Source organism: Schistocerca serialis, chromosome 6 (genome assembly GCF_023864345.2).
Source record: "Schistocerca serialis cubense isolate TAMUIC-IGC-003099 chromosome 6, iqSchSeri2.2, whole genome shotgun sequence".
Lineage (NCBI taxonomy): Eukaryota > Metazoa > Arthropoda > Insecta > Orthoptera > Acrididae > Schistocerca > Schistocerca serialis.
In genome coordinates, this window is record NC_064643.1 from 316,590,178 (window position 1) to 316,614,883 (window position 24,706).

A 24,706-nucleotide genomic window follows, 5' to 3' on the forward strand; every position below is an offset into this window, starting at 1 on the left:
CTCGTGTGTACATACTACAAATGAAAAAAATATTGCAGAATCACTGAGTTCTACATCAGAAAGCTGCAGCTAATCAAAATACTAACTTCAAAGTCAACTGGTTGCTGAAGGGTGTATTCAATAAGCAGGAAAAGATTATTAAGATGCATTTAGACCTGTTCCACATTATGACACTATTCGAACTATGCTAGAAACAGCTACTTCCAAGAAGTTGCCAGGACAATGACGTGATGTGAAGACAGACTTAATGGAATACTTGAAGAGAAACTGATCTGAAACAAGCAGAAGGTTTTGAAGATAATGCAGATTGAGTGTGTCTCTTGAAATAGAGTCTTTATGAACTCAAGCAAGCACTGTGTTGTTGGAACAAACATTTTATGGAACTCATGAAGAAAGATTTTCAAACACTGCAGTAGACCCTTTTCTGCTTTACCACAAACTCAATGTAAATAGACTTCAAGTAGCAATTCATGTTAATGGTGGGTTAATAGCTGGCAGTGACAAGGAAGAAATGACTACTTGCTGGATATGTTTCAACTTGTGTAACAACAGGTAGCTTGACTGTTTCCTTGGCACAAAAATAAAACAAAATGAATATGGAGTGATTGTGGCATGTCTCAAGAAAAATATGCTAAACAAATACTGGAAAGATTTTGAATGGCAGAATTCAATATCATCTTGACTACCAATGAACATGAAAACAACAATCAAAATTAAGCAGTTTCCTGTCTGCTACCATATACACAACTTCTGCTGTGAATAAAGCTGTTCAAGTTATGGAAAAACTGGAATCACATGAATGAATATTTCCAAATCTGAAAGGCAGATTAAGTTATGGCATTATTTATGCTAGAGAGAAAGATTTGAGAACTTACAGACAATGAGAATGTTAAGAAACTTCCTGGCGGATTAAAACTGTGTGCCGGACCGAGACTCGAACTCGGGACCTTTGCCTTTAACGGGCAAGTGCTCTTACCATTTCCTGGTAGAGCACTTGCCCGCGAAAGGCAAAGGTCCTGAGTTCGAGTCTCGGTCCGGCACACAGTTTTAATCTGCCAGGAAGTTTCATATCAGCGCACACTCCGCTGCAGAGTGAACATCTCATTCTGGAAATGAGAATGTTACAAGCTTTTTATTTATTTTTTAAAACCAAATGTCCATGACTTCTATGTTTATGTTGGAACACGTCAATGGAAAGAACCAGCTGGCTGCTAATCTTTTGATAAATAAACTTGAACAAGTTTCATTTGCTACTAACAAATTCTCTGTTTATATGACTGATTTTTACCTATTGGAGGAAGTTTTTTATTACTACATGAAAAATATTTTAGAGTTCACTGCAAATTATCATTTCCTGGTATTTTGAAATAGCCTTGATTTTTATAAGAAAACACTTTTTTTTTGCCGAATAGTTCATATCATGTGACTAAACCGTTTGTAAATGAAAGTGAGATGCTCATACTTTTAATTACTGAACAGGCCAAAATCAGTCACACTAAGAACACTGTCATACTGACAAATGAGTGAAATAATTGCTGATAGCCGAGTACACATCACTTTCTTTGCTATGAAAGCTACAAAGAACAAGGTAAACACACAAAAAATTTCAATGGAAATAGCCGATTTTTCACAAAATATAACTGGATGGATAAAATCTACTCTTCAAGTGGTGGCTGGAGAAAACACACTTAAAAGTTAAGGAAATGTTCAAGTTTTTGGATCCAGTAGGTCTTCCTCCTGGCAGAAGTGTTGAATGGGAAGGAAGAGGGGTGAAGGAAAAGGATTGACGAGGTTTAGGAAATTGGGGGAGATGGAGGGGGGGGGGAGTAGGGGGGCCATGAGGAGGGGGGGGGGGGGGAGGCTGTGTTCATGCTGTGTTCACACGCTGTCCCAACAGCCTAGCTGTCCTAAGTCACCGCCCTGGGTGTACACACTGCATGCCGGGCTGGGAGGATGAAAGGGTGGAAAATTCACTTCCCGATTTTCATGCTGAAAAAACTCTTGGCAGTGTAAAAGACTACGTCACACTGTTTAATGAACCTGCGTTTTTCTTAAAAGCTTTACTTTCTTCGTGAAAAAAGAAAATGCCTACTTTTTGTTTCACATGTGTTTTTTTACTTCCATTACGTTCCTCTATCAATTATTAAAAAATTACGTTTGGTAGTATAGCATCTTAGCTTTTTAATAAACTATTTACTGTTTCACAATTCGAAACAGTCATTGTGAAATTACGCTATTTGTCAAGCACATGCACTTTATTTACAAAAATTGTAGTGAAAAAGTTTGATGGCTGGTAACTTGCTGCTAGATACATTTTGAACCACAGATTATTGCAAACGAAACATAGCTAAAAGTACAAAAAAGTTTTTGAAATGGTAGTGACACCCATATCTGTCCCCATTCACAAGTAAATACAAATTAAAGAGTGGCGTCAATGGCACGATCGCAAACCTATAAAAAATATAAAAAAATTACAATCAACGAAGTCCTATATTGGTCTTGTGTTATTTTAATGACCTATGTCTAGAAAAATCAAAATATACATGAACTTTTTCCTCAGTGACAGGCAATTATACTGGACAACCACCTGCTATGGTTTTATAAAGGGGCACACTTCACATTACAAAAGGCAAACAATTATTTGTTGTCCGCATCCTACAGTTAGTGGGGTGTACATTTTATATTTGGAAAAAGAAGAGAAGAATAAATTAATCTCGTGTGTGACTTTGTTATGGATGGACTGTAATAAAAGCTTGAAACACTCTGCAGTTGGAGATGAAAAAGAAATGTGCTTAGTTCCTACAAATGGTATTTAATACGAGAAATTAATGTTATAAATCCAAGGCTAAGTGCAACTGACTTTCAATGTACATTTTGCTGGATCATTCAATGACAAAATTATTAAGCTGTTTGTCTGTGAGGTGCTTCCATTTCAATTTTTCTGCTGTAGCTGGGGTAAAAAAAAAAAAAAAAAAAAAAAAAAAAAAAAAAAAAAAAGAAGAAGAAGAAGAAGAAGAAGAAGAAGGTGGATTCAGCCTCGTGCCAAACACTGCCACGGGAACAATATATCACTTGCCATCGTGACAGTCGATGTGTTTGCAGCCACATTTTCTACATCTACATGATTACTCTGCAATTCACATTTAAGTGCTTGGCAGAGGGTTCATCGAACTTCATCGAACCATGATCATACTGTCTCTCTACCATTCCACTCCCAAACAGCGTGCGAGAAAAACGAACACCTAAACCTTTCTGTTCGAGCTCTGATTTCACCTTATTTTATTTTGATGATCATTCCTACCTATGTAGGTTGGGCTCCACAAAATATTTTCGCATTCGGAAGAGAAAGTTGGTGACTTAAATTTCGTAAATAGATCTTGCCGCAACGAAAAACGTCTTTGCTTTAATGACTTCCATCCCAACTCGCATATCATATCTGCCACACTCTCTCCCCTATTACGTGATAATACAAAACGAGCTGCCCTTTTTTGCACCCTTTCGATGTCCTCCGTCAATCCCACCTGATAAAGATCCCACACCGCGCAGCAATATTCTAACAGAGGACAAACGAGTGTAGTGTAAGCTGTCTCTTTAGTGGACTTGTTGCATCTTCTAAGTGTCCTGCCAATGAAACGCAACCTTTGGCTCGCCTTCCCCTCAATATTATCCATGTGGTCTTTCCAACTGAAGTTGTTCGTAATTTTAACACCCAGGTACTTAGTTGAATTGACAGACTTGAGAATTGTACTATTTATCGAGTAATCAAATTCCAACGGATTTCTTTTGGAACTCCTGTGGATCACCTCAAACTTTTCGTTATTTAGCGTCAACTGCCACCTCCCACACCATACAGCAATCTTTTCTAAATCGCTTTGCAACTGATACTGGTCTTCGGATGACCTTACTAGATGGTAAATTACAGCATCATCTGCGAACAACCTAAGAGAACTGCTCAGATTGTCACCCAGGTCATTTATATAGATCAGGAACAGCAGAGGTCCCAGGACGCTTCCCTGGGGAACACCTGATATCACTTCAGTTTTACTCGATGATTTGCCGTCTATTACTACGAACTGCGACCTTCCTGACAGGAAATCACGAATCCAGTTACACAACTGAGACGATACCCCATAGGCCCCCAGCTTGATTAGAAGTCACTTGTGAGGAACGGTGTCAAAAGCTTTCTGGAAATCCAGAAATACGGAATCAACTTGAGATCCCCTGTCGATAGCGGCCATTACTTCGTGCGAATAAAGAGCTAGCTGTGTTGCACAAGAACGATGTTTTCTGAAACAATGCTGATTATGTATCAATAGATCGTTCCTTTCGAGGTGATTCATTATGTTTGAATACAGTATATGCTCCAAAATCCTACTGCAAACCGACGTCAATGACATAGGTCTGTAGTTCAATGGATTACTCCTACTACCCTTCCTAAACACTGGTGCGACCTGTGATAGATCTGTAGGTACAGATCTATCAGTGAGCGAGCGGTTGTATATGATTGCTAAGTAGGGAGCTATTGTATCAGCGTAATCTGAAAGGAACCTAATTGGTATACAATCTGGACCTGAAGGCTTGCCCGTATCAAGTGATTTGAGTTGCTTCGCAACCCCTAAGGTATCTACTTCTAAGAAACTCATGCTAGCAGCTGTTCGTGTTTCAAATTCTGGAATATTCCATTAGTCTTCCCTGGCGAAGGAATTTCGGAAAACTGCGTTCAATAACTCTGCTTTAGCGGCACAGTCGTTGGAACAGTACCATTGGCACTGCGCAGCGAAGGTATTGACTGCGTCTTGCCACTTGTGTACTTTACATACGACCAGAATTTCTTCGGATTTTCTACCAAATTTCGAGACAATGTTTCATTGTGGAACCTATTAAAGGCATCTCGCAATTGAAGTCCATGCCAAATTTCGCGCGTCTGTAAATTTTAGCCAATCTTTGGGATTTCGCGTTCTTCTGAACTTCGCATGCTTTTTCCGTTGCCTCTGCAACAGCGTTCAGACCTGTTTTGTGTACCATGGGGGATCAGTTCCATCTCTTACCAATTTATGAGGTATGAATCTCTCAATTGCTGTTGCTACTATATCTTTGAATCTGAGCCACATCTTGTCTACATTTGCATAGTCAGTTCGGAAGGAATGGAGATTGTCTCTTAGGAAGGCTTCTAGTGACACTTTATCCACTTTTTTAAATAAAATTATTTTGCGTTTGTTTCTGGTGGATTTGGAAGAAACAGTATTGGGCCTAGCTACAATGACCTTGTGAACACTAATCCCTGTATCAGTCATGATGTTCTCTACTAGCTCTGGATTGTTTGTGGCTAAGAGTTCAAGTGTGTTTTCGCAACCATTTACAATTTGCATGGGTTCGTGGACTAACTGCTCGAAATAATTTTCGGAGAAAGCATTTAGGACAATCTCGGAAGATGTTTTCTGCCTACCATCGGTTTTGAACAAGTATGTTTGCCAACATATCGAGGGAAGGTTGAAGTCCCCACCAACTATAACCATATGAGTGGGTATTTATTTGTTACGAGACTCAAATTTTCTCTGAACTGTTCAGCAACTATATCATCGGAGTCTGGGGGTCGGTACAAGGAGCCAATTATTAACTTAGTTCGTCTGTTAAATATAACCTCCATCCATACCAATTTGCACGGAGTATCTACTTCGACTTCACAACAAGATAAACCACTACTGACAGACACAAACACTCCACTGCCAATTCTGCCTAATCTATCTTTCCTGAACACCATCTGAGACTTCGTAAAAATTTCTGCAGAACTTATTTCAGGCTTTAGCCAGCTTTCTGTACCTATAACGATTTCAGCTTCTGTGCTTTCTATTAGCACTTGAAGCTCAGGGACTTTCCCAGCACAACCACAATTCCGACTGTTCTTGATCCAAGCACGTCCTGTATTTGCCATGCACCCTTTGAGATTGCAGCCCACCCCGTACTTTCCCGAGGCCTTCTAACCTAACAAACCGCCCAGTCCACGCCACACAGCCTCCGCTACCCATGTAGCCGCCAGCTGAGTGTAGTGAACTCCTGTCCTATTCAGCGGAACCCGAAACCCCACCACCCTATGGCGCAAGTCAAGGAATCTGCAGCCAACACGGTCGCAAAACCGTCTGAGACTGATTCAGACCCTGCGTCCAGCTCTGCACCAAAGGTCCGCAGTCGGTTCTGTCAACAATGCTGCAGATGGTGAGCTCTGCCTTCATCTCGTAAGCAAGACCGGCAGCCTTCACCAAATCAGATAGCCGCTGGAATCCAGAGAGAATTTCCTCAGATCCAAAGCGACACACGTCATTAGTGCCGACATGTGCCACCACCTGCACCTTGCTGCAACAGCATTTCTCTGCACTCTAACCTTCGTCCAGACATCTGCAGCTCAATACAAACTACAAACAGTCCAACTGCATTGTGCAGCAATAGGTGCCAACGTTTACTTCAAATTTTCAAAATACCAGTTTTATATGCCCTTCCCCAATAATTTTTTTATAGAGTCGGCAAACACTGTAAAGATTGTTTTCCGATGCAGAATATCAGTCAGGATATTGTAAACCCATTCACATAAGCTGGTTAATGTCTCAACAAACCATTGAATCCTTTAAGATAATACCATGAATTTTACTGACCATCTGTTTAGAAAAAGATAGAACTTCTCTTTAACACCCTGTAGCAACTACTTCCATGTGATGTTGGTTGAGATAGCTGCATCCCTACAACAACATGTTGCATGTATTTCAAAGTGTTAACAAAACGGTTGTGAGACTCATGTTTACCATTTAACAAAATTTCCGAAGAGTGTGTAAAAATTTATGAGAATGACCACTAATACTCATAAGAATACACATAAACTAACTGCATATTTAAATAGCAAAATATATGTACCCTGGGCTTAGCATTGATGTGAGTAGAACATTGGATTTCCATTTCTCTCCACCAAAACTTTTGTAGATCCTGGCAGCAACATATCCAGCAGGTGTCCCAAAGCACACATACAGTACCATTGCACACGTCATAAGAGCTCCACGATTTGCAGGTGACAGAAAACCAAGGCAAGCAAATGCTGAAACAAAAGAGACATTACTTTTAATACTTCATTTCAATATCACTCCTCCAATGCAATATTGAAATAAATTCTCCAAAAGTGTGTTTTTGAATAGATTTATACATTCTAGTAAACATGGTACCTGTGAAGTAAACCTTAATGTGCAAATAATGAAAAACTGAATGTAAAAATCTCTGTGATAAATCTGCTACTTCTAATGCAGACATATTAAGTGCAACAAATATCTTGAACTTGATAAATATCATGATAATACACAGCAGTGGACTTGCAAATTGACAGAAATTTCACTGCCTAATTACATAATTTTAGGGTAATGGAAGAACACAGAAGTTATCACACTGTCAAATACCACTATGCAAATGAATAACCATTTAAAAGAAAAATGAAGCCAGAGTATGATACCAAACTCACTATCCACAAGAACTTAATAGTTTCCAAACTTCATAACTGCATGTTTTCACCAGAAGATGACTAGTATAGCATTGTCAAAGTGTCATGGTGCTTCAACACTGACATTGTACTACAAATGCAAGAGTTTTTCCATCTTTATTATTTTAGGTTTACATTTAGGAGGCACTGAAATACAAACAATGCAACCCCCTGCTAATGATCTGCTCATATATAATTTCATATTTGAGTGCAACCCTCCCTTTTACAAAGACCTCCAATAATCACCAAAGAAAGAAATTACAATAGTGTAGGCACCATTAAACCATTTATGCTGTTTTTGAAAATACTGCTATCAAATATGTACTCTTCAAACTCTCAGATTAAAACTCTTGTACTCCATCATCTAGAGAAGCATTTTAAGCACCACCTAATAAAACTATCCCACTTTCCCAACAATAAAACTGCAACCCCTAGGGAACATCAGTCAATTTTCCATGCACCTCAGACAATTCCTGTCAGACATCTATTTCATCTGCCACATTCCCACAAACACCCTACAAAACTCGACTCCCAAACAGACTCAAAACAGAGTTGTTACTTTATCCTCTAAAAGCCTAAATCTCACTTAAGTCTCACTCCTATCCAAAGTCTCACATTCGTTAATGGTACTGAAATATCTACCATGTTGCATTCATAACTAACATTAGATACCCTTGTGCAGTTATGTTCATCTCAAGTTAAATGCAAATGTACTTTATATTTTGAAATGTTTATCAGTATTTGGATATCTAACACAGTAGGTTCATCACTAATTGAAACCTGAAAATGGATGCTGCACGTCTGAAACTGGTTATTTAATAACTTTTTCTGTTTAAGTTAGATTATGTACTACAAATGTATACAGTTTCTAATGATATCAATAGCAGTTCCATACACCTCATGGTAAGTTACACCAAGTGCAGAATATCCAGGAGAAAATCCAGTGCTTAAATCGTAGGAGACTGAAATCACGCCACCCAACTCTGTGCGATGCTGCTGACATGGCTGCTAAGGATTTCAAACGTCTCGAAGAATGGAAAGGTCAGTGGGAAGCAGTGACAGATGTGTGCCTGCATATCATCATCTCAGGTGCTGAACTTCTAAGTGGATTTGACCTACCATGCAAGACCTGGACTACTCTCAACATCGTCCATACCGGCCATGGCTGGTGCAGGGAGGCTCTCTTTAAGTGGAAGAAGCTACCTAATACAACCTGTAACTGCAGGGCTCCATACCAGACTGTTCACCACATTGTCAGTGAATACAGGATTTGAGTCTACCATGGTGCTGAAGAGGACTTCCTGCTAGCAACTCCAGGTTGAAGGACTGGATATTCAGTTATAAAGACAAACTTAAGCTTCTTGTGTGTCAATATGTATATGTAATTTAATTTTATGAAATGTCTATATTAGCCTTTCGCTAAACAAATAAATAATAATGATATCAGTTTTAAACAGCATGTTAAAATCTGATCTTCCTTTTCTTACATAACTGCATACTACATTGAAAAGCCAAAGAAACTGGTACACATGCCTAATATTGTGCAGGGCCCTCACGAGCACACAGAAGTGCTGCAACATCACGTGACATGACTCGACTAACGTCTGAAGTAGTGCCGGAGGGAACTGACACCATGAATCCTGCAGGGCTGTCCATAAATCCATAATAGTAAGAGGGGGTCAAGATCTCTTCCAAACAGCATATTGCAAGGCATCCCAGATATGCTCAATAATGTTCATGTCTGGGGAATTTGGTAGGCAGCAGAAATGTTTAAACGCAGAAGAGTGTTCCTGGAGCCACTCTGTAGCAAATCTGGATGTGTGGAGTGTCACATTGTCCTGCTGGAATTGCCCAAGTCCATCGGAATGCACAATGGACATGAATGGATGCAGGTGGCCAGACAGCATGCTTAAATATGTGTCACCTGTCAGAGTTGGATCTAGATGTATCAGGGGTCCCATATTACTCCTATTGCACAGGCCCACTATTACAGAGCCTTTACCATCTTGAACAGTCCACTGCTGACATGCATGGTCCATGGATTCATGAGGTTGTCTCCATACCCGTACACGTCCATCCGCTTGATACTATTTGAAGCAACACCCATCCGACCAGGCAACATGTTTCCAATCATCAACAGTGTTGACAGGCCTACACGAGGCATAAACCTTTGTGCCATGCAGTCATCAAGGGTACACAAGTGGACCTTCAGCTCTGAAAGCCCCTATTGATGATGTTTTGTTGAATGGTTCAAATGCTGACACTTGTTGATGGCCCAGCACTGAAATCTGTAGAAATTTGCGCAAGGGTTGCACTTCTCTCATCTTGAATGATTCTCTTCAGTCGTCGCTGGTCCCTGTTTAACAGGATCTTCTACCCCATTGTTCATGTGCCGACATTAACACCACCATTAAACTCACTTAAATCTTGATAAGTTGCCATTGTAGCAGCAGTAACTGATCTAACAACTGCGCCAGACACTTGTCGTCTTATATAGGCATGCCACCAAAGCCAATACTATCAAAAAATACAATAAACTAAGTAAGAGGTATCCACACCAAGAATTAAAATATAAGAACACAATGGAGGAAAGGAAGTACAACAGACAAACTGCCACAGGGAAGTAACAGTTGCAGTGAGTTCATTCAAATTTGTTTTCAAGTGGAGAGGGTATGTTTTTATGAGAGAAAACAAAAGTGAAATAATGCAGGGAGGGGGCAGGGGGCCAGAGGGGTTTGGAGAATGGGCTAAGAGAGAAACTCAAGGAAACAGGAAAAAGACTCCAAGCCATGCGACAGGTGGCGAGAACTTGAAGGCTTGCTTCTATTTGCTCATTTCTGGTTCAATGGAGCTGGATGATAGATCACACATTATACAACTCATGTCATAGCTAAAGTTGCTCTTCCCTTCCTCTCAGTGCATGGAGGCCTAAAGTTTGTCAGAACTGTTCATTTTTCCATCTGTCTTTGTATGCATAAAATTATTATAATTGTTATTGTAGCAACTTCAGTTTAACCAATGCAAGAAAACACTCCTAATCATTAGTATGTACAACAAATAAATGTTTACATTTATTATGTGCTGTAAATCAATGTACAGATATGATTCTCAAATAAAGTATGATCATACCTAAAGTGACAAGCGACATGCAGAAAACTTGTGTCCCTGAGCCCAGGAGAACAGAAAGCAACATCCCTTTCCGTGGTGGTCGAAAAACATCTCCATGTACTAGTTTCCATCCAAATTCTTCTTGGGCATCTTCGCCTGAATCAATCTGCATTAAGAACAAGACAGAGTCAGCATAGCAAAACAATAATTACTTCATCTAAGAGAGCCTCTGCACGCACATCTTCATACTCTTAACCAACAGGGATTAAAACTGCATACTGCACAAAATTAAGAAGACAGTAGCACCTCAACCTAAATGCTGAAGATATTCACCATACAGCGAAGATGCTGAATTGCAGATAGGCACGACAAAAAGATTGTCACAATATAAGCTTTCGGCCATCAAGGCCTTTGTCAAAAATACACACACACACACACACACACACACACACACACACACACATGCATGGCTGCAGCCTTTGGCAGCTGAAGCCACACTGCAAGCAACAGCAGCAGTGCATGATGGGAGTGGCAACTGCGTGGGGTAAGGAGAAGGCTGGAGGCTGGGGCAGGGAGGGGGGGGGGATAGCAGGGTAGGGGTGGGGCACAGTGAAGTCTTGCTGGGGAGCGCGCAAGGATGAGGTGGAGAGAGGGTAGAGCAGCTAGGTGCAGTTGGGAGGTTAGACGGAGGGCAGGGGAAAGGTGTGGGGCGGGGAGGGGGGTTTGCAGAAAAGGAGAGAAGTAAGAAGTCTGGGTGCATTGGTGGAATGAGAGCTTTGTAGTGCTGAAATGGGAACAAGGAAGGGGCTCTATGGGTGAGAAAAATGACTAACAAAGTTGACAGTCTTTTTGTTGTGCCTATCTGCGACTCAGCATCTCCACTATATGGTGAGTGGCAACTTTTCTTTTCATAAAATTGTTACATTCCATCCTGGATTATGCATTTTTTTACTGCTGAAGATATTCCATATTTAACTACAGCAAGATGCGTGAAATGTTGTAAGTCAAATTGTAAAGCAGAAAAGCTAAAACTTTTAAAACCGAAATCTAAGACAAAAGCGTTCATAATAAATGTGATATTAAAAATTTACACCACGTAAATTTCGAAGTAGCCTGACAGTCTGCTGCTACCAATTCCCGCTTTCAAATATACTGTTGATCTGTGCAAATAATTTGAACTCTATCCTGATTAGTCACCAATAGGTGGTATAACAATGCAGAAATAAGTAAATACAAGTATATCTTAATAAAAGTTTTTAAATGAAATCTCTTCCTTTTGGCTGTCAAAACATTATTTATTGCAATTGCAATTTCGCGACATGTGGTCATTTTCAATATTGTGGAATGGTGTAACCCACTCAGTAATATAAACCTGTGAATAGCTGTGTAAGAGTAGTCGCATATGGTGTTCCCCCCCCCCCCCCCCCCACCCCCGTTTCATATACCACATCACCCCCGTTTCATATACCACATATGTCAGTAAGCTTTGAAATAATGATATACTAACTACCTGAAATTTTATATCATTATTTCACCAGTTTCCTAATGCATATACTATGTGGAACAGAAAAAAAAATCAAAACACCACATGTAACTACTCCTACACAGTACATCACAACTTTATATTACTGAGTGGGTTACAATATCCCACAATGCTTGAAAACGCCTTGTCCAAACTGTAATTACAATAAATATTATTTTAATACCTAATAGTGGAATGATCTCATTTAAAAATTTTACAAAGGCTGTGGACTCAGTTACCATCAAAATTCTTAATCGCAGTATTACATTTTGAACATAAGTTGCAAATATTAGTCTGATTATAAAAAGAGCAATGTCATTATATATAACATGGTTAACTATGAAACATAAGTAAAGAAGATGTTGTCTTTGTCAGATGAATGTTAGTTTTCAAAAATTCTCTACTTCACAAAACAACTTTGAAAACAATGTTGCCGGCCAAAGTGGCCGAGCAGTTCTAGGCGCTTCAGTCTGGAACCATGTGACCACTACGGTCGCAGGTTCGAATCCTGCATCAGGCATGAATGTGTGTGATGTCCTTATGTTAGTTAGGTTTAAGTAGCTGTAAGTTCTAGGGGACTGGTGACCTCCCAATGTTAAGTCCCATAGTGCTCAGAGCCATTTGAACCACTTGAAAACAACGTTAGCAGTTACATTACGATCATTGTTTATATTTTGGTTTTGTGTCTTTAGGATGACATAAACATCACCATATTTGCGAACTCGTGAAAACGCAACATATAACTGCCCAAGCAAAAAAAAAAAAAAGTTTATGGTAAATACAATCCTGCCCATAGAAGTGTCTGATGATCTGCTTTATTAAAGATCACAGCAAAGGCTACTTTTAAAGGGGATTGTTTTCTTATCATCTGAAAAGGCGTGGCTGGATCAGAAGGTACTGTGGGGTACAAGTACACTTATTGGTATCAATGAATTTAGCAGTGATGATGTACTGGTATAACTGAGTTACCACTGATCTTGCACCATTAATTAACTTCTGATAACTATTAAGATAATAAAAATAAAGTAATGAAATAATAACATTTTATTTTTAAAAAAATTGATGAGCTGGTAAACTGCAGAGATTTAAAGAGTTCAAGAATTCTACCGGATACAGATTAATGTTGTTTATTTCGTCAAGTTTAACAGAATCAGAACTGAGGTAAACCTTTGCCTCTCAAGATAAACAGAATCACCGTTGAATAGAATGATGAAGCATTTTGTTTACTGACCTCTGTGACGCTGAATAAGGAAGTAACAATACTATCAGAACTACAATAATAATGTTTAGGAATTTTGATCACTTCACTGAAATAATCTGATCTAAATCACTGCTACTCAATTTAAGTGACCATCCAGCAAAAACCACATTACCATTTGCTTTCTTACTTTGAATCAACTTATGAATTTTTACACGGCACCCTAAGGGTGATTGTTTAACTGTAGTTTTGACAATGGCTTCTCTACTACGATGTCTAACAACGGGTTATACTTGATGGAAATCTCCACCAAATGTTATTTTGCCTCCATAAGGTAGATGATTATTGATACAATGGGATTCATCCAGTCAATCTGTTGCCTGTAAAATGTTTATTCAAATCTTTTACCTACATTTCGACAAATATAAACTTCTCAGAAGAAGTAATAACTCTTTCACATATTGCATAAAAAAAGAAATGAAGTCATAGGGCTTAATTAACAAACAAAAAAAAGTCGTCCATACAAATGCTATGGCATAGCCTTATGGCTTAGTCAACAATAAAAATGATCCATGTATAATCTAATGTAGATGTGCATCATACACACTGACAGACCATGATGGACATCTACCTCAAATTTTACAGGGATCATTTTTACTATTGACTAAGCCATATAGCTACACCACAGGGTTTATAAGGATCACTAATTAAGCCCTATGACTTCATTTCTCTTTTCATGCAATATTTGATATGATTTATTACTTCTCATGACTAAGACAGGTTTGTATCTGTCCAAACCTAGGTAAAGATTTGAATAAACTTTTGACATGCAACTCGTTGGCTGTATGATTCCCACTGTATCCATAATTGTACAGGTATTGACAGTTTAAGATTACAGAGATTATTATTCATGATGCTCCTTAAAAGTTGATCGACAATACTTAGTGCATCTTTGGGAACTATTGATATCTCATCCCAAATGATGACGTCCAAATCCCAGAGAAGTTGTGCATCCTCAGTGAGAGTGTGAATCGAAGAGACTAATATGCTGAAGATGAGTACAGATAGTTCGAAATCCTATCTGATGTGTGTCCCACTGGTAGGAAATTGGCAGCAAATGCCTGTCCATGCAACTGTTAATATAACCTTGTTTTCACCTTGTAAAATGTGACACAAAGTTTTGTAGAGAAATGTTTTACTGGAGCCTTTCAGTCCATCAATGAAGTAACAACTGGGAATCTTATTTCTTACTGAATTTAAGACTTCCTCGGCTATTGCCTTCTTTTCTTCATTTAGTTTTTTGTAAGCTGCCTTGTTGTTCATACATTCTTCTTCTGCATTGTAGGATTCTGTTGTATGTTGTGCGATGATCACAACAGGTGCCAGCTGCTTGAATTGTTGGCCAGATTTGCCATGATATTTAAAAAACATTCTCCAATTCTAGCAGTTGGAGGTTGTAGGCTTCAGAAAGCATGTGCTGTCTCTGAAAATCTCCTGTGAGTGAGTCCTGAAATGTTGTCCACAACTCAGGTATATTGGCAGGAGAACAAAATGAATGTGAAAAGCCATAATGTTTGAAAAATAGAGTTTTTTTTAACAAAAACAACAACTGTAAACTATTTGTATATTCTTCGTCATTAGTGGTGAACAAAATCTTCAAAATGATGTATCAATTAATAATTTTGATTAAGGAATAGGGGAGACATGGCATATGGGGGGAAAAAAACACCGCTGAGAAATAATACATATTATTCTTACCTGGTTGTAACGAGCAATATCCTTGTGCAATGTTCTCAGCATGATCATGGCGACCATACCAGACAAGAACAAAACAATAACTAGGGAATTCAGGATACTGAACCACTGAATATTTGTGTGAGGCATTGACTCCAATATGTAATCCCACCGTGATGACCACTTTATAGTGTTATTTTTCTGAAACAAAGATAAAAATGGCACAGACTGAGTAAAAATGCACATCGGTGTGTATGTACAAAAAATCTGTGCTACAATAAAAGACACAAAAATTAGAAATTAGGCATTTTACCACCACTCTGTTCAACATACAGCCTGCATCTGTATGGGTTGGCATGTACATCTAATACAACAAAAGTTGTGCAGGAACTTGGTGTTAGTGTATGGCATGAATCGTTGGCTTCCTGCCAATCGACACCCGCCCAACAAAAATTTATGTGGATACGTGGGCTACATACCGCACATTTGTATTGCTCTTATTTTGCTGATAACAACTTCATCAATTCAGATGTCATGTCAATAATAGTAATATGTAAGAGGAAATGGAATTTGATAAGCGTATATACATAAACAAACAACACTCCCCCCCCTCCTCCTCCACAACCAAAATTATGACTATAAAAGCTTACATCAAGTTTCACCCAAGGGAAAAAATTCATTTCCCTCCTTTATGTATGTATGTATGTGTACCACTCTGTAGAAGAGTGTGATTTTTCGCAGCTGATCTCACGTTGATACCATCCGTTAGCAAAAGAGATCCTATTCAATGTTCGAATTCAATTATCCTCTTCACTTCTCCACCTGCTCAGCACAGGAAGTCTATCTGGCCAGGAACCCTACTAGCCAGTCGTGCTATTGGAATGACTGTAACTATTGTGTAAGACATCTTGGCTCGCTATGTGTATTCTGAGTCATATCAAACTCAGCTGCACCAATAATGTTACTAATTTTACTATGAATATTTTTCACAGTTCTGTTACAAATGGCTTGGAAACAACTGTTACATGCGCCTGAGGCAGTTGTAGCTGAGTTATGTCGCCAGGAGGATCCTTCAGACCAAGAGGTTAAGGCAATGTTCAGCGCGAGGAATGATGGTATAGAGGGAGGTAGCATCAGTGGTGACAAGCAAGGTGTGTGATGGGAGTAAAACAAGAACAGATTTCATGGGATCAGAGAAATGGTAAGTGACTTTAATATAGGAGAGGAGTATTTGTACTGTAGGTTGCAGCATTGATCCACTAAGGCATACACACGTTGAAGGGTATTTTGAAGCCAGCAACTACGGGACACCAGATGCCTGGGTTTGTGGATCTTAGGAAGAAGATAAAAGGTAGGAGTACGTGGTTAAGGTGGTGTATGAAGTACTATGAACTGAGGTATTAGACCTTACGAGATGCCTGAGGTTGGAGTGCCTGTAGGTCAGTTTGTGTCACATGGATAGGGTTGGAAGTGAGGCCCTTGGATAATACAGATAACTGAAGAGGGAAAAGTGCCTTAGATGAGAGGTTGAGAACACTGTACTGTTGTCGTTGGTTCTTGTGATCTTGTGTTATCATTGCTCTGAGAGGCAATGGTGAAGGCTGGGGCATGTTAAGAAGGTTGACCAAGCTTGGTTTGCAGGACAGGAGTGGGTGCTGGTGGTGTGGCTGTTTAAGGAGCTGGAGACAGGAAGGAAAACACCATTGTTGAGATAGTTTAGGAGAAGACAGGATAACTTTGTGATGTCAATTCTGACCTGTTATTGAAATTTGAAGTTGTAGGGCTGAAAAGAGACTTTTGGCTAATACAAATACTCTATCAGCCTAGAACAAAAGCAGATTTCCCAGTCCATCACACCCAATCCTGGTACTGCTGATCCCTCCAAAAAACAAGTTAAAAGTACACCTCTCATCACTCAGTATTATCCTGATCTGGAATATATTAATCAGCTACTTCAATAAGGCTTTGACTTCCAAAAATATGCCTTGAAATGAGTTCCATTCTGTCCGGCATTTTTCCCACTACATCTAGAATAACTTTTCGTTGTCCCCCCCCCCCCCCCCCTCCCCATCTACATAATATACTGGTCAGATCCTATGTTTCTTCTGCATCCATTTCTCTACCCACAGCTAGTAACTCTGTAACTGTTCCTGCTATAAGACTTGCCCTAAGCACCCGCCTACCATCACCTATACCTGCCCTGTTAACTGTCAAAACAAATACTATCTAAGGGAGAGCCACTTCTGAAATGACACATGTTGGGTACCAACAATTGTATAAACACTTTTCAGCTTCTATATTGGTACTGCTACCACCAATTTAACAGTTAAAATGAATGAGCATAGGCAGGGGCATATACTGGCAAAGAACAATGTCTTGCTGCAGAGCACACTCTCAACATGACACTCATGACTTCTTCGGAGGTGGGAATTGGTGTTAAACCACATCCTGGTTTCTCACCACCCACCTGGCTTTAATTTACATTAATTATTTTCTTTAATTTCCTCAGTCTCAGCATTTCTCCTCGGTAACTATTCCTTTATTCATTCCCTTTTAATTTTCAATATCTTTTAATTTCTAAACTGTCTGATTTTTTCCCACCTCCCCATCTCTACCACATATAATGTATTCAGCTTTCATGATGTTTTGTCACTAATCTCCATCTTGCTTATTACCCTGCCTTCCACATTGAAACTCTCAGGTGTTTAAACTTCGTTCAGTGGAGTCTTACCTTCTCATCCCGTCCAATAAGTTTCCCTTGACCTGCAGTTCTGGGCGACTGTCTGAACTCTCCCCATTTCCTACTCCACCACTCCTTTTCTTTCAACAATCTTCCTTCCTCTTCAACCCTTCTGCTAGGAGGAGGAGCCACTGGCTCCAACAACATGCACATTTCTTTAACCTTTATACTTGTTTTCTCCTGCTGCTTCTGCCACTTTTTTTCAAAAATTGATTATTTTTGTTGATATATTAAAGTCTCTTTCAAATGGATGGATCGACTGATTGATTGATCAATTGATTGATTGATCGAATGACTGATTATTGGAATTAAAATGGACCAAACTGCAAAATCATAAGTGCCTTCTTCTTTAAATAGTCAAAGTCTAAAGGATTCCATGAGGAGGAAAGGATGATGTTTTGCTGTTACATCTGAAGCTTAGAACCAGATAAAAGGAAAAACAAAGGGGAAAAAAATGAAAGGGAGTGCAATAAAACGCAGTAAGGTTGGAAGGATGCACCAGCTAGAAACAGCCAGGTCTCCCAGTGCTAGTCTTCCAACAGGAAGTAGGCTTCTGTACCTGATCACAGCTGCACCCTTAGTCACTGCAGAAGACAGCAGAACGCCAAGTCACAGAATGCCAAAAATATAAAAATACCTTAAATAAAACAACTAACAATCATGAAACCAAGAACAAATATGAAACATAAAAAGGTAGAAAATACCACAACTCAGGCCAGGCTGCTGTTCAGAGGTATCTAGACAGCCAGTTCAATTTTTAACAGTTTAATCTGAGACATAGAAGCTGGAATGAGATAAAACAATGGTAAAGAACTGTACAAGAGTAATAAAATATATGAAGTTATGAGTTTCCTCTTAAACTGCATTACAATTTATTTTATTATTTTTAATATAGTATTTTAGCACTGCAGTTCACATGAATAACTAGATCTCTTAAGCAATAACTTTATCGTGGAACTCTTCCATTTGGACCAAATTTGCATAGAAAAACAACAATATGGGAATTGAGAGTCTGCCTTGATACAAAATGCTTTTTGTTATTTGTTTGTTTATATATTCTCCACATTAGTTTTAGTGACAATTATCACCATCAACAGTGGGTTCTTTAAATCTAAAACTTGCAGTAAATAGCATAGTTACAATACACTGTAACACATTATTACATTTGTACTGTTTGTTTCTTAAATATTGTTTTCTGTGGATATTTTCATACCACCTTATTTATTGTATGTTACAGCATGGTTTTAAGTACTGTTGTCACTGTTTGCAGAATACTTTCAGTGCTTTTTCTGTTGCTGTTTTTCTCAGCATACATCATGTCATCTGCAACTGTGTGAGCAGCTGTTAGGAAACAAACCTACAACGTGAACTTACGTTTATCAGCATTATACAATTGAGATTGTGGTAGTGTTATGGATATAGTTTTGGTGTGTACTAGACTGTTACTTAGTTTGTCACATACTCACATTCATAGAGTGGCCTGCAGCTAATTTTATACACAGAAAAACAAAACTTTCACATTTCTTTTATGATCCAAAACACTACGCCATCTTGCTGTTCATGAGTGTCATGAGAAATGTTTTGCATGTTGCAAGAAGGCTACAAAAACTCTAGTGGAAGTTCTGACGACTTCTGTTCCTTATTTATGTCACTGTGTATGATGGTGGAGTGGTTCTTTTGCGTGTGTGTGCTTTCTGTGCTGTGTCCTGGATCAATTCTCTGAGAACAGTACAGAGCGTGTTGTTACAAAGTGTTGTGTTTTTGTTTATTCCATTTTTCCCTTCCACTACAGCCTTTTGTATGTAGCAATTTTCTTCTATTGTTAGTTGTCGATATAAACTGTTGATGTGTTTCAGGATGTGCAGATAGCTTTTGGTATTTGCGCTTGTGGTTTTTGTTCATTAGGTGTTCTGTGAAAGTTGAATGGGTGCTGTCACTCTTTAGAGCTCTCATGTGCTCTATGTACCTTGTTTGGAAATTTGTGCTTAGGTGTCCTGCGTACTGGGCCTGACAGGAGTTACATGTGAGTTAGTGTAGTCCAGCATTGCTGAATTTATCTGAGATTTTTTTGTATGGTTTTACATTGTGTGTTCTGAATGTTATTGGGATCCTTTGCTTTTTCAAGATGTTTGCAATTCTATATGATATTTTATTATTGTGTGTTCGTGTATACTATCTGTCTCCTTTTCCTGAAGTTGTGTGATCTGCTGTGTTGTCTGTGTGTTTTGCCTCTGGGTTTTCCCGTCCCTTTGTTGTGCTCTTGAGTGAGTGGCTGCTGTTTTTATGTTTCATTTTTACCTTGTTGTTGAGCTTGTTTATGATGTCTGTTTTGTAGTTGTTTTCAACAGCTATTTGTTTGATTATATTTATTCCTATGGGTAATTTTCTGGTTTAAGGGGTGTTCTGTTTATCCTGTGGAGCATGTGTGTGAAACTGGGGTATTTGTGTACTTTCTGGTGGTTGGGTGAGCTATGGATAACAGTGCTTGCGGATGTGGGCCTTCTGATGATGGAAAATTCATGGTGGTGGTTGTTTCTTGTGATTGTAAGATCTAGGAAATTTAGTTTCTTGTTCTTCTATGTTTCCATTGTGAGGTGGATTTGTGGGTACACTATGTTGATATTACTGTGTAGCTCTTCTATCCTATTTTGTGTTTCACCTACAAGACAGATTATGTAATCCACATATCGGTAGATTATTTTGCACCCTTCTTGTTTCAGAATGTTGTTGAATATTGTTTTCTCTATATGATAGAAGAAAATGTTGGCTAAGGTTCCCCCAACAGCAAAACTGGTATCTTTCGACATTACATCCATGTACACACACACACACACACACACACACACACACACACACACAAAAGACACTATAAACATTATAGAACAACACCTAAAGTGCAAGAAATTCCCATAAATACAAATAAATGAAATCCCATCCATTCTTAGGCTAATCACAGAGCAAAACTACTTCAGTTTCAACAACAACTTCTATTTGCACCAAGAGGGGCTACCCATGGGGTCCCCCAATCAGTGGAATCTTAGCCAAATTCAGCAATGCTGGAATATACTAACCCACATGTAGCTCCTGCCAGGCCCAATACATAGGACAACCAAGCACAAATTTCCAAACAAGGTACACAGAGCACATGAGAGCCCTATAGAGTGACAGCACACATTCAACTTTCGCATAACACCTAATGAGCAAAAACCATAACCCCACTGATATCGTAAGCGATTTACACATCCCAAAACACAGCAACAGTTTATACAGACAACTAACAACAGAAGAAAATTACTACACACAAAAGCCTGTAGTGGAAAGGAAAAATGTAGTAAACACAAACACAACACTTTGCAACAACACACACTGTACCGTTCTGAGAAAACCGACCCAGGACACAGAACAGAAAGCACACACACACAAAAGAACTACTCCCACATCACCCACAGGGACATAAATAAGGAACATAAGTTGTTAGAACTCTCGCTACAGTTTCTGTAGCCTTCTTGCAACATGCAGAACATTTCTCGTGACACATATGAACAGCAAGATGGCGTAATGTTTTGGATCATAAAAGAAGTAAAAAAGTTTTGTTTTTCTGTGTATAAAATTAGCTGCAAACTATTCTATGAATGTGAATACTTGGCAAACTAAGTAACAGCCTATTACACACCAAAACTATATCACAGCATTACTGCAATCCAATGGTTTGAACAGTGATAAATGTAAGTTCATGTTTTAGTTTTGTTTCCTAAGAGACTCTCACACAGTTCCAAATGACATGATGTATGCTGAGAAAAACAGCAACAGAAAAAGCACTTAAAGTACGCTGCAAACAGCAACAACAATTCTAAAAATTATGCTGAAGTGTACAATAAATAAGGTAGTATGAAAGTATCCACAGAAAACAATATTTAAAAAACAAACAGTACAAATGTAATAGTGTGTTACAATAACTATACTATTCTTGCATGTTTTAGATTTAAAGAACCCACTGATGATGGTGATAATTGTTGTGGAAACTAGTTTGGGGAATAAATAACAAAAAGTGTTTTGCGTCCAGGTGGACTCTCAATTCCCAAATCGTTGTTTATCTCTTAAGCAGCAAGACAGATTGCTACTTTGATGAATAAAAAAGAAGTGTCCACAATTGGAAGCCAGGCAGTGTGGCTGCCTGTGAATGGTGCTGAAACTTCAACAGGGGGAGACTTCATCAAAGCACCAGCAAAGAAAAAGATGCTGCTGGAGGACGTTTGATGAAAGCCAACAGTGAGTCACACTGAAAACATAATGTCAAGAATCTTCGTATCTACTGGATAAAAACTTGAAAGTGATTTAAAATGGTTACTATTAGTATGCCTAATACAGTGAAAATAAATGTATCTCCCTTGTTTAGCATTTATATGTGTCATGAATGGCAATGAGTTGACATTAAAGGCAACATAAATCATATTTTATGTTTGTGTAATAGTAGGGTACTAATGTGGAAAACTGGAAAGATACCAGCAGACTGGAAATGTGAACTCATATATGCACTTCATAAAAAATGCAACCAAACAGATCCAAATAGCTATAGAGAAAGCTCCTTAGTTCCAGTTGCTTATAAGATACTCTCTAAAGCCCTGCTGAGAAGAGTTGAAGAACAGACTGATCACCTTATTGGGGGATATCAAGCTGGTTTCCCAAAAGGCAGTCATGCATGTAACAGATAGTTAACCTCAAGAGCATTCTAAGAACTAGAGCAATAAGAAACCAGAACACAATTTCTATTGACTTCACAAAAGCTAACTCAAGTGACAGACAAACTTTATTTAGCATTTTAGAGGAATTCAGAATTGATAGGAAAACTAGGTAAATCCTAAAACAAATCCTGACAGACAACATCTAAAATGGTAAGTTTTTTAAAAAATCTGAAGACTTGAAGGATAGAAAGTTCAAATACTTAGGAGAATGCATCCACCATAATGGATTGGATAAAGAGGCAAAGGAAGAGCCAGAAAATTAGACTTTGATTACAAACTAACACAGAACGGATACAACAAATGAGTGATATCCTATAAGGCCAAAATTGAGCACCATAATTCAGTTATAAATACGGAAGGACTCTACTCTTCCGAATTTCTTATTCTAAATAAAAAAGGACAGTTGGAAAAACTTGAAAAGAAGGATAGCAAGATTCTCAGGAAAGTTCGAGGGGCCTCAGAGGACTATTGATTGAACTTCAAAGAATAGGAAAATTGGGAGATCTACAAGTGCACAAAAAAATTAACGGACACAATGTACATAGAACGGTTGAAATATTATGGACAGCTAGCAAGAATCGACGAACACTGACTCAGCAAAAATATCTTTGATTACATCACATCATTAAAGTCTACCTCAAATTGGGTCAAGAGTTCAAAAGAGATGATCCAAGACAAATAAAAATTCAGAAGCAAAGTCAACAGCATAAGGTAATTTGAAGAGAAACCACTAATAAGGACGTCCACACATTACACTTCTAAAGAGGAGAGAAAGAAAACAAGTGAAAGAATGGAGACTTTCTAGGAAGAGAGGAAAAGAAGAACAAACAGCTGTAGAAGTTATAAATAATTATATGGTTTTGTCAGACATAGAAAAAGCAGCTCATTTGGTAGAGTGTATTATAGTCTTTAAGAATTAATTTAAAATATTGCATATTTTATGTTAGCCTCATTTTATTTGTTGGTTATTAAACTAAAAATGCTAATGAACATTAGTACCGTGAGAGCATGATGAATAGCATCTGAAACTTATCGTAAATCGAAGAAATTGAAAGTTAGTATGCATTTGGTGTATTTCCATAATTTCATAAATTAGAGGCCTCATTAAAATTCTGTTTAGGATGGTTAGGAAACCTACAAAGTTTGCTGGATAGAGAAAAATCACACAAGGTTACCCTACGTGCTATAATACCAAAACCATACTAATTTAAAAAATTAGAATTCTGTGCCAAGAAAGCCCAATTTTAAAAAGGAAATGCACAAGCGCAAGGTTCCTCTTAACTTGAAAAACCATTTATTTTATTACTTTAACACTGTATTTGAGCACTGCATTTAACATGAATAACTGGGTGTCTTCAGCATCACCACAGATCGCTATTGTGGCAAGAAGGAAAGAAGTGTCCGTGGCTATCTGTCATACAGTGACACTGGCAACAACATACAGTGCTGAAACTTCAAGAATGGGATGGGGAGCCCCGAGTAAGTCATGAAACTGTATACAACTTTGCTATCTTACACAGTGGGGACCCACTGACAATTGGGTGTGAAACTAAGACATTTATTTTATCAGGTATCTATTGTTAAGAGTCCATTCTAGCATGTTGTTGTTATGGTCTTCAGTCCTGAGACTGGTTTGATGCAGCTCTCCATGCTACTCTATCCTGTGCAAGCTTCTTCATCTCCCAGTACCTACTGCAATCTACATACTTCTGAATCTGTTTAGTGTATTCATCTCTTGGTCACCCTCTACGATTGTTACCCTCCACGCTGCCCTCCAATACTAAATTGGTGATCCCTTGATGCCTCAGAACATGTCCTACCAACCGATCCCGTCTTCTGGTCAAGTTGTGCCACAAACTTCTCTTCACCCCAATCCTATTCAATACTTCCTCATTAGTTATGTGATCTACCCATCTAATCTTCAGCATTCTTCTGTAGCACCACATTTCGAATGCTTCTATTCTCTTTTTGTCCAAACTATTTATCGTCCATGTTTCACTTCCATACATGGCTACACTCCATACAAATACTTTCAGACATGACTTCCCGACGCATAAATCTACACTCGATGTTAACAAATTTCTCTTCTTTAGAAACGCTTTCCTTGCCATTTCCAGTCTACATTTTATATCCTCTCTACTTCGACCAT

General features: G+C 38.6%; 1 protein-coding gene across 1 annotated transcript in view; it reads right to left on the minus strand.

The window, feature by feature from the left end:
• The window catches only part of LOC126483698 (transmembrane 9 superfamily member 2), a 135,631-nt gene that overhangs the window by 13,364 nt on the left and 97,561 nt on the right, over positions 1 to 24,706 (minus strand). The window contains exons 8-10 of the mRNA XM_050106785.1: positions 15,100 to 15,276; positions 10,643 to 10,787; positions 6,904 to 7,081 (exon numbers count right to left, since the gene is read on the minus strand). Coding sequence (XP_049962742.1) covers positions 6,904 to 7,081; positions 10,643 to 10,787; positions 15,100 to 15,276 — 500 coding nt within the window. The remainder of the gene's footprint in view (positions 1 to 6,903; positions 7,082 to 10,642; positions 10,788 to 15,099; positions 15,277 to 24,706) is intronic.